Source organism: Saccopteryx bilineata, chromosome 3 (genome assembly GCF_036850765.1).
Source record: "Saccopteryx bilineata isolate mSacBil1 chromosome 3, mSacBil1_pri_phased_curated, whole genome shotgun sequence".
In the NCBI taxonomy this organism is placed as follows: domain Eukaryota; kingdom Metazoa; phylum Chordata; class Mammalia; order Chiroptera; family Emballonuridae; genus Saccopteryx; species Saccopteryx bilineata.
In genome coordinates this window covers 314074924-314091790 of record NC_089492.1, presented here as the reverse complement: position 1 = coordinate 314091790, position 16867 = coordinate 314074924, and the positions used below count along the sequence as shown (strand labels likewise).

The window sequence follows — 16867 nt, the reverse complement described above, 5'->3', positions numbered from 1 at the left end:
GGCATGGGGAGGTGGCCAGGGGAGGGCTCTGCTTGGTGCAGCCTCCCCCCCCCCCAGCCTGGAGAGCTGAGCACAGAGAGGCAGAGCCCCCAGAAATGTTGCTCCCTGGATGCAGGCCCTGGGTCCTGCCCTCCCTCTGCCTCTGCATGGTGGTCCTGGCCTGTGTTGTGGGTGAGAAGGAGTGGGTGGGTGGGTGTGGGGACCTGGCAGTGGTGTGGGATGAGTGTGACTGTGACGTGCAGTGCAGTTTGTAGACATGTGGGTACAGATCTTGTGTGCATTCAGTATGCAGACGTGTGTGTATGTCTGGGAGTACATGTCAGTATGTGTATGTGGGGTTGGGACAAATGACAGTGGTCATGCATGTCTTAGTGTGTGTGTAAGCACAAGTATGCAGTCGTGGTAAATGTGTGTGTGAACATGCATATGTTGTATATGGGTACATGTGTGTCTTTACGGGGTCTTAAACAATAGCTTTGAGTGTGTGGACATGTGTGAGGGTATGTGTGTCCGCTGGAGTGAGCACCTCTGTGTCGTGCATGTGCATTTAAAGTGTTTTTGTTTTGTTTTGTTTTTTTGTATCTTTCTGAAGCTGGAAACGGGGAGAGACAGTCAGACAGACTCCCGCATGCGCCCGACCGGGATCCACCCGGCACACCCACCAGGGGCGACACTCTGCCCACCAGGGGGCGATGCTCTGCCCCTCCAGGGGGTCGCTCTGCCGCGACCAGAGCCACTCTAGCGCCTGGCGCAGAGGCCAAGGAGCCATCCCCAGCACCTGGGCCATCTTTGCTCCAATGGAGCCTCGCTGCGAGAGGGGAAGAGAGAGACAGAGAGGAAGGAGAGGGGGAGGGGTGGAGAAGCAAATGGGCGCTTCTCCTATGTGCCCTGGCCGGGAATCGAACCCGGGTCCCCCGCACGCCAGGCCGACGCTCTACCGCTGAGCCAACCGGCCAGGGCCCATTTAAAGTTTTAACACACATAGTAGTGCTCCTTACACATGTTCACTCTGAATTCTCACAGTAACCCAAAGAGGTAGGCCCTGTCTCTATCCCAGTCTACAAAAAGGGAAACTGAGTTGTTTCTTTTTTAAGTGAGAGGAAGGGAGATAGAGAAACAGCCGGGATCCACTCAGCAACCCCTGTTCGGGGCTTATGCTCGAATCAACTGAGCTATCCTCAGCACCTGAGGCCGATGCTTGGACCAACTGAGTTATCCTCAATCGAGCCACTGGATGCAAGAGGAGAAGAGAGAGAGAAGGGGGAGAGGGAGGAGAAGAAAAGCAGATGGTCGCTTTTCCTGTGTGCCCTGACCAGGGATTGAACCTGGGACATCCATTGGCCAGGCTGACACTCTATCCACTGAGCCAACCAGCCAGGGCCGGGAAACTGAGTCTTAAAGAGGTAAAGTCATAGGCTGAGGGCACACCGCAGGTCATGTGGGTGTCTCAACATGTATGTACATGTGTCCCTGTGTGGTGGCTGCTCTCTGTGGGTGAGGCTTTGCCAGGTTCCTGGGTTCGGCATCAACAGGTGTGTGTAAGGAAGTGCAGTGCACACCAGGACAGCACTCCATCCCTGAGGGGCAGGCAGTCCTCCTGCTTGTCCCTCCACTGCCTGTGGAGGGGAGGGAGGTCACAGGAGAACAGAAAGGCAGCAAGGGCAGCAGTGAAAGAGGCACCAGGAGGGAAGCAGGGGTCAGAGAGGTGGAGTGACAGACTGAGGGAGAAACCTGAGGCAGGGAGCGAGGTGACAGGAGGGGCCACGGACACCTACGGTGCAAGGAAATGACCAATGGCTGAAGGAGGGCAAGCAGTGGAGGGATGCATGAGGAGATGAGGCCAGTGGCGAGAGGACTGGCAGAGGGCTGCCCTTGGGCCACCCAGAATGACAGTGACGGTGACAGTGCGCAGGGAGGGACAGGAGGAAGAAGCGTTCTGACATTCCAGCCGACCCAAGATGCCCTCTGTCACACCTAGAATGCCAGCAGGAAGTGCCTCCAGCAACCCCGAGCCCCCCGCCAGGGCTGGCAAGTAGTTCCTGGAGCCTGGCGGTGGCCAAAGTGAAGGGGCTGATGGAGCCGCTGGTGACCAGGACCAGAGACACATGGCAGTGGTTCCGGTTAGTGCGCAGAGGAGGGGCTGGGGGCCAGGGGGAGGGGTCCGAGGCGGAGGGGTGGTGAACGATGCAAAGTTTTTGTCCTGACTGTGACATTTCATCTTCTGCAGGGTCCCCACAGCCTTCCAGGGCTTCATGCAGACCTACTACGAGGACCACCTGAAGGACCTCCGCCCCCGGACCCAGGCCTGGCTCCGCAGCTCCAAGGACAGTCTCCTGAAGAAGGCCCACAACCTGTGTCCCCAATTTCTCTGCGGGGACAGGGAGCAGGCTTAAAGTGTTCACAGCCTCCACAATAAAGAAATTCTTGTCTGTGTCCCTGTCCAATCTGTCCTCAATGAGGCCAAAGATGGCTCCGCCCCATGCACCCCCAGCAGTTAATGAGTAGAGGAAATGACACCTGGCAAGGGACAGGCAGTCAGGGGCCTCAGCGGAAGGAATGAGAGGGATGACCCCCTCCGCCCTGAGACCCCACTTTGGACTTGTGGGGGTGGAGACTTCAGGCTCCTCAGTTTGGGATGAAGGGTGAAAGCAGGAAAGGCAGCAGTGTTTTCCGGTCCCCACGGGGACGCCTCGTTCAGAGCTCTGCTTTTACTTCCCATGCGATGAAGATTCCAGGTCCCACTCCTGGTGGGCACCCAGAGCCCCCAACCCCACCACAGCCCCCGCCCGGAGTAGGCTCTGTGTGGCTTGACCTCAGGGGATGTCACTGCCCTCTGTGCCCCTACCCCACCCCCTCAGTTGCTCTGTTGGCCTGGACTTTGACCTAGGCAGCCAAGTGGTGGTGGCAGCTGTGGAAGGCGGTGGATCCCAGGAGCTATAAAGCCTTTCTCTGCCTTCAGGAGCTGGTGAGGACCACCTGCCAGAGTCTGGTAAGAGAGGGATGGAATTGGGGGGTGGTCAGCAGGGAGGAGGCAAAGATCACTAAAGAGCCATGATGTTAGGTTCCTGTGTTGGGAACACAGAATTTAGAATCTAGAATGGCCTGACCAGGCGGTGGTGCAGTGGATAGAGCATCGGACTGGGATGCGGAGGACCCAGGTTCGAGACCCCGAGCTCGCCAGCTTGAGTGCGGGCTCATCTGGTTTGAGCAAGGCTCACTAGCTTGGACTCAAGGTCACTGGCTTGAGCAAGGGGTTACTCGGTCTGCTGGAGGCCCACGGTCAAGGCACATATGAGAAAGCAATCAATGAACAACTAAGGTGCCACAATGAGAAACTGATGATTGATGCTTCTAATCTCTCTCCGTTCCTGTCTGTCTGTCCCTGTCTATCCCTCTCTCTGACTCTGTCGCTGTAAAAAAATAAAATCAACAAATAATAATTTAGAATCTAGAATGTTTGCCCATGCTGGTCCCCCTTCAGGTCAGATCTCAACCTCGTCTCAACTGCACAGGCTGAATGAGCAAAGGGGGTAGGCTGGGCAGCAGAGACATGCTCATCCTAATAGTGGCACTTAGCTGAGTCTGTGGCTCAAGTCCCCGCACTGACTGGGCCTTAGCATAAATGGCACCCTCTCCTGAGGCTTTCCCAGGCTACACAACACACCCTCCCCCACCTCAGAGCACTTCTCTCCATGTGACACCCTATTATTTTACTCCTTAAATATTTGTTCATTGTATTTCTCTCTCATGCCAGCTTCCTAAGGACAGGGCTATTGCTATGTTCATGGCCAGGCCAGAGGTGTGCTTGGCACATAATAGGTGCTCAAGAAATGCTTCTTGAGTGAATAAATGGATGTTAGAATTACGATGTTAAAATCAGGAGTAGAATCACAGAGTGTTAGATGGGGAGACCCAAGCCAACCCATGAGAAAGTTGACTTGGGTGGGGGTGTGGAAGAGGGAAGCCCAGCCCCCTCCCTTTGAGCAGGGGATCTCAGAAACAGATGTCTCTGGTGGCCCTGCCCCACACTCTCCTGTGTTCCAGGTCTTTTGACACTATGGGCACCAGATATCTCCTGGCTCTCTTTCTCATCCTTCTGATACTGGGATTTGGTGAGTGTGGTCAGCAGGAGAGGAGCGCAGGGGGAGGGGGTGAGCCCTAACCATCTGCCCCTGGCAGTTCCTGTCTAGCCAGGCCCTGCCCCCTCCTCTCCTTCCCTGACCACCCTCCCCCTGCAGCCTGCCCCTCAGCTCTCCTAACCCACCCTCCGCCTGCAGAGGTCCAGGGGACGCCTGTGCCCCAGCAAGATGAGGCTACCAGCTTCACGCTGCTCTCCCAGATGCAAGAATCACTTTTTGGTTACTGGGATACAGCCAGAACAGCTGCCCAGAACCTGTACCAGAAGACCTACCTGCCCTCCGTGGATGAGAAAATCAGGTACCACCTCAACTCCACCCCAGACACCAGGAGTCCGGCCCCCAGCCCCTCCCCGCTCAGACCTGGGAGTCCGGGCCCTCATCCCCTCTTCCCTCAGATCTGTGAGTCCCGGCCCCAGCCCCTACCCACTCAGACCCGGGAGTCCGCCCCCCCCCTCCTCCTCCCTCAGACCCGGGAGTTTGCCTCCCCCCCCCTCAGATCCGGGAGTCCTGGCCCCAGTTCCTCCCCACTCAGACCCTCTGTCCTTTCTCCCCAGGGACATGTACAACAAAAGCACGGCAGCTGTAACCACTTACGCGGGAATTTTTACTGACCAGGTCCTTTCACTATTGAATGGAGATGAATAAGAGCTGGGCCCCCAAACACAGGAGAGGGGATTGTCCAAACTCCAGCAAGCCACAGGCGCCCTGACCACTGTCCCCGTCCCCCAACTTTCCAGCAGCTCTCAGCATCCTGCTCCCAACGTTAGCCTGATTTCTTCTTATCAATAAAAAAGTGAAATTTATTCTCTTTGATGTGGTTGTTTTTCTGAGACCTCAGGGGCCAAGATGGAGGGAATCATTCAGTTTAGCCAACATTTATTGAGCACCTATGATAGGTTTGTAGCCCTAACCTGGTCAGTGGGGAAAATAACATGTTATCATAACAACAAAATTAGAGACTGTCCTTCACTAAGGCACTCTTTCTCATCTGTAAAATGGCAAACCATGGACACAGCTAACCTGCAGTGACCTCTAGCAGTGTCCAGGCCCTGGGCTGACATTTTTTTTTTTTTTTTTGGACAGAGACAGAGAATCAGAGAGAGGGACAGATAGGGACAAACAGGAAGGGAGAGAGATGTGAATCATCAATTCTTAGTTGTGGCATCTTAGTTATTCATTGATTGCTTTCTCATAGGCTGACACTTTAACCTTTTCTTTTTTTCCATCGATCTGAGAGAGAAGGAGAGAGAGAGAGAAGCATCATTTCATTGTTCCACTTAGTTGTGCACTCATTGGTTGCGTCTCTGTGTGTGCCCTGACCAGAGATCAAACCATGACCTCAGTGCACTGGGATGACCCTGTATCCACTGAACCACCCAGTCAGGGCGAGCTGGCTTTAAATGTGCCATCCATCACATGGAGCTGTCCAATGCTCCTGTGACAGAGGAGAGTAGTGCTCACAAGTCACTGCTAGGCATAGGAAGTCAGTCCCCAGAATGGCTTGGACTCACGAGGCCAGAGCTACAAAAGCTGTACTCCATGACAACTCCTATACATTCATCTCACATGCACTTACTGCAACCTTCTCAGGTCCTAGGGTTCAGCAGGGAAAAGACAGAGACAGTCCCCTCTTGATGTGGCCCCTCAAATAGCTGTTGATTGGGTCCTGCCCCAGTTCTGTATGATTTTAGTGATTATTTGTGGTATACAGGAAAACGATTTGTGGTATGTTTTGTTAGGTTTTCTCTTAATATTAGCAACAGTCATAACATTTCCTGAGCTCCTACTCGGGCCAGGAGCTCTGTTCCATCCCAAGGCCATGAACAGAGAGGCTGGGGGAGGGGTGGCAGAAGATGAGGAAGTTGACCAGCAGAGAAGATAACTTCAGGCAGTAATTTAGGCAAAGAAAAGAAGAGAAAGTGAGGATAGCCAGGCCTAGTGCAGCCACCTCAGATAAGCACTGGAAGGCTCAGGCCCCCAAGAGGACCTGGCTGGTCTGGTCACAGGGTTATGTATCACAACCGTGGTGTGTTTTGGGCTGTGGTGCTGGAGAGTGGGGGAGGGCAGCACTCCCTTGGTCCCAGGTCTGGGTGGGGTGATTAGTGGTTGGAAGAGGGTCTCTGGGTAGGGAGAATTGCAGGCAAAAAGCACAGGGTATGCAAATAAAAACAGAGGCTCTGCAGTCAAAGAGGGCAGGCTGGAGGCTGTGGGCAGAGGGGTTGGGCATCTGGACGCCTGGATTCTGAGGGAGGGGAGGGTGGTCCTGGGCTCCCAAATCCTAGGGGTGGAGTTGTCAGCCTCTGAGGATCCAGGGCCTGTGTTTCTCCTAATCTGCTTGGTATTAACCTCCGGCCAGCCTTTGAGCACGTTGGGGCAGTTTTCCCAGGTCCTGAGGCTGGGCAGCTGTGAGTCTAGTGGAAAACAGGGGCTTTGGGGAGGGGTTATGGGAAATGTCCCTAAGTCCCCAGGGCCTGAGAAGAGCTGAGTTTGCCAAACCCAGGGGGTGATGGGCAGGGGGGACCTTGGAGGAACAATCCCTGCTCTGTCCACTTGTTTCCCACGGACTCAAGCCAAACCAAACCTCTGCCCAAGCCAGTTCTGCTTCCAACCAATCCTGGTGCCCTTTCCAGACTCCTCCTTCCTTTCTCAGGACCCTACCTCGTCCTCCTCCCCTCAGGACCCCAGAGTCTGGGCTCCCAGACTTCCTTCCTGAGAACTCAGGAGTCTGGGACCCCACATTTCTCCCTCAGATTCAGGAGTCTGGGAACCCAGATTTCTTCCTCAGACTCAGGAGTCCAGATTCCCAACCTCTTTTGTGTCCCCAGAAGTTCCAGTCTCCAAGATCCTCTCTACCTTAGAACTTGAAATCACAGCCTCTGGTTGGTGTTGGGCGCCCCCTAGAGGATGGCAGAGTGGGTCTGGCCAGTGATTTATTTATCAGTTAGGAATGGAAGAATTTATTTGGTTACTCAACAATATGGCAGGAGGGCTTTGCAGGGGTCCCATCTAAGGTCACAGTCTAGCTGAGAGCCTCTACTGCTTCAATAGATCAGGACTCAGTAGTATATGAGAGAAGGAAGGCAGACTGGAGAATTTTGTGTCTAGAGCTGAGAGCAGAGATGGGGTTACAGTGGACCTGAAGAAGATTAAGTTTCAAAGCCCCTTATTTGCATAGGCCCTCTGTGGTCCTCCAGTTACATTTGTATGGGTAGTTTTGTACTTTTATTTTTTATGTTTTAGCATGCATTTTTAAAAATTGATTGATTTTAGAGGGGAAGGGAGAGAGAGACAGAAACATCGATCTGTTTCTGCATGTGCCCTGACCCGTGCTTGAACCCACAACTTTTGTGTATTGAGCTGATGCTCTAACCAACAGAGCTATCCAGCCAGGGCTGCGTGCATTGAAAAAATATATTTTAAAAATTTTATTGATTTTAGAGTGGGAGATAGAGAGAGATAGGAACATCAATCTGTTCCTGTATGTGCTTCATGTATGTGCCCTGACAGGGGATTGAACTGGCAACCTCTGCACTTCAGGATGATGCTCTAACTAACCCGAGCTATCTGGCCAAGGCAGTGTTTTTTTTCCTCTCAAAGATTTTATTTTATTTTATTTATTTTTGTGGCAGAGTCAGACAGAGGGACAGATAGGGACAGACAGACAGGAATGGAGAGAGATGAGAAGCATCAATTCCTCGTTGCAGCACCTTAGTTGTTCATTGATTGTTTTTTCTTGTATGTGCCTTCACGGTGGGGGGGGGCTACAGCAGACTGAGTGACTCCCCCAGCGACCTTGGTCTCAAGCTGGTGAGCCTTGCTCGAACCAGATGAGCCCGCGCTCAAGCTGACGACCTTGGGGGTCTCGAACCTGAGTCTTCCATGTCCCAGTCTGACACTCTATCCACTGCGCCACTGCCTGGTCAGGCATCAAAGATTTTATTTATTAAGGTGACTAATAGTCTTCCTTTAGGGAGGACAGTCCTTCTTCTGTAAATTTTGTCCTCCCTTGAAAAGTGTCCTTTTTTTTTTTTTTTTTTACAGGGACAGAGAGAGAGCCAGAGAGAGAGAGAGATAGGGACAGACAGACAGGAATGGAGAGAGATGAGAAGCATCAATCATCAGTTTTTGTTGCAACACCTTAGTTGTTCATTGATTGCTTTCTCATATGTGCCTTGACTGTGGGCCTTCAGCAGACCGAGTAACCCCTTGCTCAAGCCAGTGACGTGGGGTCCAAGCTGGTGAGCTTTTTGCTCAAGCCAGATGAGCCCATGCTCAAGCTGGAGACCTCAGGGTCTCGAACCTGGGTCCTCCACATCCCAGTCCGATGCTCTGTCCACTGCGCCACCATCTGGTCAGGTCATGTCCTCCTTTTTTATATTAAAAGACTAATCTGTAAATATCTGTATTCAATTTATGCAGTCGATCCATTGTGTGTAATGTGATGTATTTGTATCTAAATGAGTACTTTTTTCTTACAATTATTAAAAATTAATAGGCATGTAAGCATAATTACAATATAAAATATTAAAAATGTTTTTATTATACATTTATAATATTATAGTGTATTATTGTTAAATGAATAAAATGTTTCTTTTATTTACGATATTGTTTTCTTTAATTTATTTTTGTCCTCCTTTTCATTGTAAAAAGTTGGTCACTGTTGGAATCCATGGGAATCTGAAAAGACTAGAGTAACAGGCTTTATTGAAAGAAAGAAAGAAAGGCCTGACCTGTGGTGGCGCAGTGGATAAAGTGTCAACCTGGAAACGCTGAGATTACCAGTTCAAAACCCTGGGCTTGCCTGGTCAAGGCACATATGGGAGTTGATGCTTTCTGCTCCTCCCCCCTTCTCTCTCTCTCTCCCCTCTCTATAATGAATAAATAAAATCTTTAAAAAAAAAAAAAAAAAAGAAAAAAAGGAACCCTGCTGGGTACTTCTGGGGGGGAGGGGGGAGAAGGGCACCAGTTACAGACTAGGGGCGAATTTTATAGCGTTTGGGAGAGCCTGAGGGGGTACTGAGTCAGAAGTTCTGGTATGTTCCCTTTTACGGTTTTACGGTTTCTGCTTCCTGGAACACTTTTCCTTGAGAGGTTGATCAGTTTTTCTGGAACTCTTCTGCCTCAGGGGCGATTATCCAGTAAGTAAGGGTGAGGTCAGGCAGCCAGGTGGAACAAAATAAGGGCAGTTGGAATTTCTAGTAAATTCATACATCTATCAGTCACCTTATATTTATTGACTTTACAGAGAGAAAGGAGAGGGACAGGAAGCAACTCATAGTTGCTTCACTTTAGTTGTTCATTGATTGATTGTTTGTTGTATATGCCTTGACTATTATAAAGTACTGCACCCCAGATTCTGAAAGACACTGTACCTCATTTCACTGAGTTCACATAGAGACACCCAGTCCAGATAAATTCTGAAGAGTTTTATTAGAGGAGGAGATTTATTAAATATGCTGGCTGCATATGGCTGACACGGGGCATCTGCAGGCCCAAATCGTGCAATGTCAAAAATAGTTCAGGGGCTGTTTATATACCCTTGCTCACACACGGGGGAGAGCATGACCTCATGATACAAGCTTGCAACATTTGTTTAGAGCAGGCATCCCCAAACTATGGCCCATGGGCCACATGCGGCCCTCTGGGGCCATTTATCCGGCTCCCCCGCCCCACTTCCGGAAGGGGCATCTCTTTCATTGGTGGTCAGTGAGAGGAGCATGGTATGTGGCGGCCCTCCAATGGTCTGAAAGACAGTGAACTGGCCCCCTGTGTAAAAAGTTTGGGGACCCCTGGAGAGGATACACAGGAACATTAAGACTTTCTTTTTTTTTTTTCTTTCTGAAGCTGGAAACGGGGAGAGACAGTCAGACAGACTCCCGCATGCGCCCGACCGGGATCCACCCGGCACGCCCACCAGGGGCGATGCTCTGCCCACCAGGGGGCGATGCTCTGCCCCTCCAGGGCGTCGCTCTGCCGAGACTGCGACCAGAGCCACTCTAGCGCCTGGGGCAGAGGCTAAGGAGCCATCCCCAGTGCCCAGGCCATCTTTGTTCCAATGGAGCCTTGGCTGCGGGAGGGGAAGAGAGAGACAGAGAGGAAGGAAGGGGTGGGGGGTGGAGAAGCAAATGGGCGCTTCTCCTATGTGCCCTGGCCGGGAATCGAACCCGGGTTCACTGCACGCCAGGCCAACGCTCTACCGCTGAGCCAACTGGCCAGGGCGGAACATTAAGACTTTCAAGGTAACACAATCAAAGATGTTTACAGCCTGACCAGGCGGTAGCGCAGTGGATAGAGCGTTGGACTGGGATGCCGAGGACCCAGGTTCGAGACCCCAAGGTCGCCACCTTGAGCATGGGCTCATCTGGTTTGGGCAAAAGCTCACCAGCTTGGACTCAAGGTCGCTGGCTTGAGCAAGGGGTCACTCGGTCTGCTGAAGGCCCGCAGTCAAGGCACATATGAGAAAGCAATCAATGAACAACTAAAGTGTCGCAATGTGCAACGAAAAACTAATGATTGATGCTTCTCATCTCTCCATTCCTGTCTGTCCCTGTCTATCTCTCTCTCTGTAAAAAAAAAAAAAAAAAAAAAAAAAGTTTAGAAATCTTCTAGGGTTCATCTTCCCTCACTAGCCTAGAGGTATTTTACCCTCAAGATTCCAGGAGAAGGGTGGAACTACAATCAATGTAAGGTGGTATGTAAATTCTGCCTTCTATTGAAAGAGAAGAAGTTTCTAGGTTAACCTTTATTTTAGATTTAAAACTGAATGACCCATTGTTCTTTTTTTTTTTTTTTTTAGATTTTATTTATCCAGAACTTCTACATTCTTTTCCCTCTCCTCCCTAAAGGAGGGATGGGACAGGAGAGCCTGATAGGAAAGCCTGACCTTTCTTCCCAGAATATCAATATCAATTTTCAGCTTTTTGGTATCTTACAACATGACCAGGCAAGCCCAGGGTTTCCAACTGGCAACCTTGGCGTTGACCCTCTAGTCTATCCAATGCGCCACCACAGGCCAGGCTCCATGCATCTTTTTTTTCATTTTTCCGAAGCTGGAAACGGGGAGGCAGTCAGACAGACTCCCGCATGCGCCCGACCGGGATACACCCGGCATGCCCACCAGGGGGCGATGATTTGTCCCTCTGGGGTGTTGCTCTGTTGCGTCCAGAGCCATTCTAGCGCCTGAGGCGGAGGCCACAGAGCCATCCCCAGGGCTTGGGCCATCTTTGCTCCAATGGAGCCTCGCTGAGGGAGGGGAAGAGAGAGACAGAGAGGAAGGAGAGGGGGAGGGGTGGAGAAGCAAATGGGCGCCTCTCCTGTGTGCCCTGGCCGGGAATCGAACCCGGGACTCCTGCACGCCAGGCCGATGCTCTACCGCTGAGCCAACCGGCCAGGGCCGCTCCATGCATCTTTTAAATTGAATTTTATTGGGGTGATGTTGGGCAAATAAGTTTGTAAAATGTGTTTTTTAGGTTTGCTTGCTTATATTTTGCATTGGCCTGGGCAGTGCCCTGTGTATGTATTCTGTGAAAGACTGCGGTGCTTGCCCTCAGGGCTGCAGATTGTAAATTGTGGAATATCTTCCTGCTTGGGAGGGGCCATTGTATTGCTAATGTTTGCTGGACAAGGGATTTTTTTTTCCTCAGCCTGGGTTTTTTGCAGGAAGAGAAGGAGTAGAGATGTGGAATGGGAGCTGAAGGGCTTTGGGAGCTCTGAAGAGGGAAGTTGTCTTCCCTGTCTGTTCGCTCGACTTTAATAAACAGAATGGCCCACCAGTTTTTGGCTCCATTCTGCCCGAATCCAATGAGAACCTGCATGGTCACAACAGCAGTGGCCACTGGCCATACAGGTGACAATGGTTAACAATGTTATACAGGTTTCAGGTGCTCAATTGTACACATCTCTGTACACAGTATTGTGAGTTCACCCTCCGTGTCAAGTCTTTGTCCATAACCATTTAATCCCCCTATACCCTCCTCCACCTCCCTTCCCTGGGAAATTTTGTACTTTTAAAAAAGAGGCCCATGGCCTGACCAGGACGTGGTACAGTGGATAGAGCCTTGACCTGGGATGCTTGAGGACCCAGGTTCGAAACCCCGAGGTCGCTGGCTTAAGTGTGGGCTCATTTGGCTTGAGCATGGGGTTGCTGGCTTGAGAGTGGCATCATGTCTATGGTCACTGGGTTGAGCCCAGCCCAAAGTCGTTGGCTTGAGCAAGGGGTCACTGGCTGGCCCCAAGGCACATATGAGAAAGCAATCAGTGAACAACTAAAGTGCGGCAACAAGTTGATGCTTCTCATCTCTCTCCCTTCCTGTCTGTCTCCCTGTCTCCCTCACTAAACAACAAAAAGAGACCCACAAAACCCCAGTCTGCTTCTCCCCTGGGTCTGAGGGACTTATTCAGAATGTTCATTTGTAAAGCCAGAAGCCAGGGTGTTGGGCAGATAAAATGTATTATGCTCACTTTGTTAAAGATAACAGGAGGAGGCCGTCGCCCAGGTGATATTAATGTGTGTTGGGGTGGGCTAAAGGCAGGCAGAATCCTTGTAGCCTGGGGCTTGGTTTTGGGATTAAGCCTTTCCTACCCTTTTTGATGTGGGGTGGTACAATCCAATCATGCCTCAGAAAGTGACTTTGTATTAGAGACTTCCCTATTTTGTATATTGGATTAAGGGTTTGGATTTCTACACTATAAAATGGGGACGGAATGAGAGTTTGTTCTCTTGGTTCCTGGGATGATTAGAGGAGAGAGCAGAGCAGAGAGCAGAAGGAGGCCACGTGGAGTAGGCCAGGAGAAGCAGCCAAGATGGCGGAGTGCTGAGTGAGATGCCAGTTTGTGTAGAGTTTATATTTTGGATAAGGAAGGAGATGGGGAACAGAGGTGAATAAGTCTGGTGAGCTAGGAACCTTTGATTCTAGGAAACTCGGATAAGTTAGTGGCTTTGTGAGCACTGAATGTGACTGGGTTTTGGAGCCCAGTGTGTATTTTTACTTGCCCGCCGGGTGCAAGCTAGAATTAAAGACTATGGCCCATCAGTTTTTGGCTCCACTGTTTCTTTACCGACTGTCCGAATCCAATGCGAACCTGCATGGGCCAGGTGGCTGCTCTGATGATGGCCCTGGCTGTGGCTCCTGGCTTTACACCTAGAATCAAAGGTTTCTAGCTCACGAGACTTTATTCACCTCTGTTCCCCATCTCCTTCCTTCTCCAGCATCAAACTGCACAAACTGGCCTATCAACACTGCCATCTTGGCTGCTTCCCCTGGCCTCCTCCATGTGGCCTCTCTTTCTGCTCTCTGCTCTGCTTTCTCCTCTAATCTCAGGAACCAAGAGCGCAAGCTCTCGTTCTGCCCCCATTTTATAGTGTAGAAATCCAAACCTTTAATCCAAAATACAAAACAGGAAAGTCTCTAATACAGGGGTCCCCAAACTTTTTACACAGGGGGCCAATTCACTGTCCCTCAGACCGTTGGAGGGACGGACTATAAAAAAACTATGAACAAATCCCTATGCATACTGCACATATCTTATTTTAAAGTAAAAAACAAAACAAAACAGGAACAAATACAATATTTAAAATAAAGAACAAGTAAATTTAAATCAACAAACTGACCAGTATTTCAATGGGAACAATGGACCTGCTTTTGGCTAATGAGATGGTCAATGTGCTCCTCTCACTGACCACCAATGAAAGAGGTGCCCCTGTCCTGGCTGGTTGGCTCAGTGGTAGAGCGTCAGCCTGGCGTGCGGGGGACCCGGGTTCAATTCCCGGCCAGGGCACATAGGAGAAGCGCCCATTTGCTTCTCCACCCCCCCCCCTTCCTCTCTGTCTCTCTCTTCCCCTCCCGCAGCCAAGGCTCCATTGGAGCAAAGATGGCCCGGGCGCTGGGGATGGCTCCTTGGCCTCTGCCCCAGGCGCTAGAGTGGCTCTGGTCGCAACAGAGTGATGCCCCGGAGGGGCAGAGCATCGCCCCCTGGTGGGCAGAGCATCGCCCCTGGTGGGTGTGCCGGGTGGATCCCGGTCGGGCACATGCGGGAGTCTGTCTGACTGTCTCTCTCCGTTTCCAGCTTCAGAAAAAAAAAGAAAAAAAGAAAAAAAAAGAAAGGGGTGCCCCTTCCGGAAGTGTGGCAGGGGCCGGATAAATAGCCTCAGGGGGCTGCATGTGGCCCGTGGGCCATAGTTTGGGGACCCCTGCTCTAATACAAAGTCACTTCTCTGAGGCATGATTGGATTGTACCGCCCTACATCAAAAAGGGTAGGAAAGGCTTAATCCCAAAACCAAGCCCCAGGCAGGATTCTGCCTGCCTTTAGCTCACCCCCAACACACATTAATATCACCTGGAGGCCGTCCTCGTGGGCAGCGTCATCTTTAACAAAGTGAGCATAATATATTTTATCTGCCCAACATCATTCCTCCCTGAACTTAAAGACTGGGCCTACAATTTCACAGAATCATTACTTCCATTATTATATGAAAAAGAATGGACTGGGCACGTTTTCTAAGGTGTTGGTCCTCAGAAGGTAAATCATTCACCTTCTGCATTGAGTTTATTCTTTCACTAAGCAAGCGTCCCCTGGGGCACTGCTGGAGGACACAGCAATGACCACGGTAGCCCTGAAAACACACCACACCCATCCCTGACATATAATAGATGGCCCCAAGTGAGCAGAGAAGGCCTGAGGGAGAACAGGGATCTTGGAGGACTGGGAGGCGGTGCCTCGCCCAGCCACAGTGGATACAGGGAGGGTTTTCTGGAGGTGATACTATTACTGAACTGAAACCTAGAGGAAAGTGCAGGAGGTAGATAGTAAAACTAATAAATAATTAGAATCTCTCTTCCAGGTAAGGTTAGCAGCAACAGCACACAATGTTCACTAAGCAGGAGACAGGGGCCAGGTGCTTTACATTGGTGATATCACTGGATCTTCTCAAAAGCCTGTCAGGGCAAAAGGGAAAGAGGAATAACGGGTACTAATATAATGCCTAGTTTATAAGAGAGGAAGAAACTGAGACTTTTAATTTTTTTTTTTTTTTTTTATTTTATTTATTCATTTTTAGAGAGGAGAGAGAGAAAGAGAGAGAGAGAGAGAGAGAGAGAGAGAGAGAGATGGGGGAGGAGCTGGAAGCATCAACTCCCATATGTGCCTTGACCAGTGTAAAGCCAGAAGCCACGGCCAGGGCCACTATCACAGCAGCCTGGCCCATGCAGGTTCGCATTGGATTTGGACAGTCGGCAAAGAAACAGCGGAGCCAAAAACTGGTGGGCCATAGTCTTTAATCTAGCTTGCACCCGGCGGGCAAGTAAAAATACACACTGGGCTCCAAAACCCAGTCACATTCAGTGCTCACAAAGCTACTGACTTATCCGAGTTTCCTAGAATCAAAGGTTTCTAGCTCACCAGACTTATTCACCTCTGTTCCCCATCTTCTTCCTTATCCCAGATACAAACTCTACACAAACTGGCATCTCACTCAGCACTCCGCCATCTTGGCTGCTTCTCCTGGCCTCCTCCACGTGGCCTCCTCCCGCTGCTGGCTCTATTCTCTCTGCTCTCTCATGCTAACCTCAGGAACCAAGAGCCCAAACTCTCATTCCGTCCCCATTTTATAGTGTAGAAATCCAAACCCTTAATCCAATATACAAAACAGGGAAGTCTCTAATACAAAGTCAGCCTCTGAGGCATGATAGGATTGTACCGCCCTACATCAAAAAGGGTAGGAAAGGCTTAATCCCAAAACCAAGCCCCAGGCTAAAGGATTCTGCCTGCCTTTAGCCCACCCAAACACACATTAATATCACCTGGGTGACAGCCTCCTCCTGTTATCTTTAACAAAGTGAGCATAATACATTTTATCTGCCCAACAACCAGGTAAGCCCAGGGTTTTGAACCGGCGACCTCAGCATTTCCAGGTCAACGCTTTATCCACTGTGCCACCACAGGTCAGGCAGAAACTGAGACTTTTAAAGAGATATGTAACTTGCCTGACAAGGCGGTGGCGCAGTGGATAGAGCATCGGACTGGGATGCGGAAGACCCAGGTTTGAGACCCCGAGGTTGCCAGCTTGAGTGCGGGCTCATCTGGCTTGAGCAGAAAGCTCACCAGCTCAGACCCAAGGTTGCTGGCTTGAGCAAGGGGTTACTTGGTCTGCTGAAGGCCTGCGGTCAAGGCACATATGAGAAAGCAATCAATGAACAACTAAGGTGTCGCAACGAAACACTGATTGATGCTTCTCATCTCTCTCCGTTCCTGTCTATTCCTCTCTCTGACTCTCTCTCTCTCTGTCCCTGTAAAAAACAAAAAAATGTAACTTGTTCCGGATCATTTAGCTGATTATTAGTTCACCCAGGTCAGACCTCGACCCAATTCATTGGTGAAGGTTTAACAGCTGCTGAGCATCTTCTGTCCTTTCTGGGGGGGGCCTTTCAATTTTTTTCCTTTTTTGGGGGTATTTTTGTATTTTTCTGAAGTTGGAAACGGGGAGGCAGTCAGACAGACTCACGCATGCCCCCGACCAGGATCCACCCAGCATGCCCACCAGGGGGCGATGCTCTGCCCATCTGGGGCGTTGCTCTGTTGCAACCAGAGCCATTCTAGTGCCTGAGGCAGAGGCCACAGAGCCATCCTCAGTGCCTGGGCCAACTTTGCTCCAATGGAGCCAAGTTGCGGGAGGGGAAGAGACAGAGAGGAAGGAGAGGGGGAGGGGTGGAGAAGCAGATGGGCGCTTCTC

At 50.7% G+C, this 16867-nt stretch overlaps 2 protein-coding genes across 2 annotated transcripts; both read left to right on the top strand.

The window, feature by feature from the left end:
- APOC4 (apolipoprotein C4) lies at positions 1 to 4942 on the top strand. The gene is made up of 5 exons (XM_066271841.1): positions 1 to 171; positions 1979 to 2120; positions 2228 to 2989; positions 4278 to 4437; positions 4755 to 4942. The coding sequence occupies exons 1-3, from the start codon at positions 96 to 98 to the stop codon at positions 2391 to 2393; spliced, it is 384 nt and encodes a 127-aa protein (XP_066127938.1). The 5' UTR covers positions 1 to 95; the 3' UTR covers positions 2394 to 2989; positions 4278 to 4437; positions 4755 to 4942.
- On the top strand, positions 2854 to 4942 carry APOC2 (apolipoprotein C2). The gene is made up of 4 exons (XM_066271842.1): positions 2854 to 2989; positions 4045 to 4112; positions 4278 to 4437; positions 4694 to 4942. Exons 2-4 carry the CDS (start codon positions 4058 to 4060, stop codon positions 4782 to 4784), a joined length of 306 nt encoding a protein of 101 aa, XP_066127939.1. The 5' UTR covers positions 2854 to 2989; positions 4045 to 4057; the 3' UTR covers positions 4785 to 4942.
- Positions 4943 to 16867: the final 11925 nt, after the last annotated feature.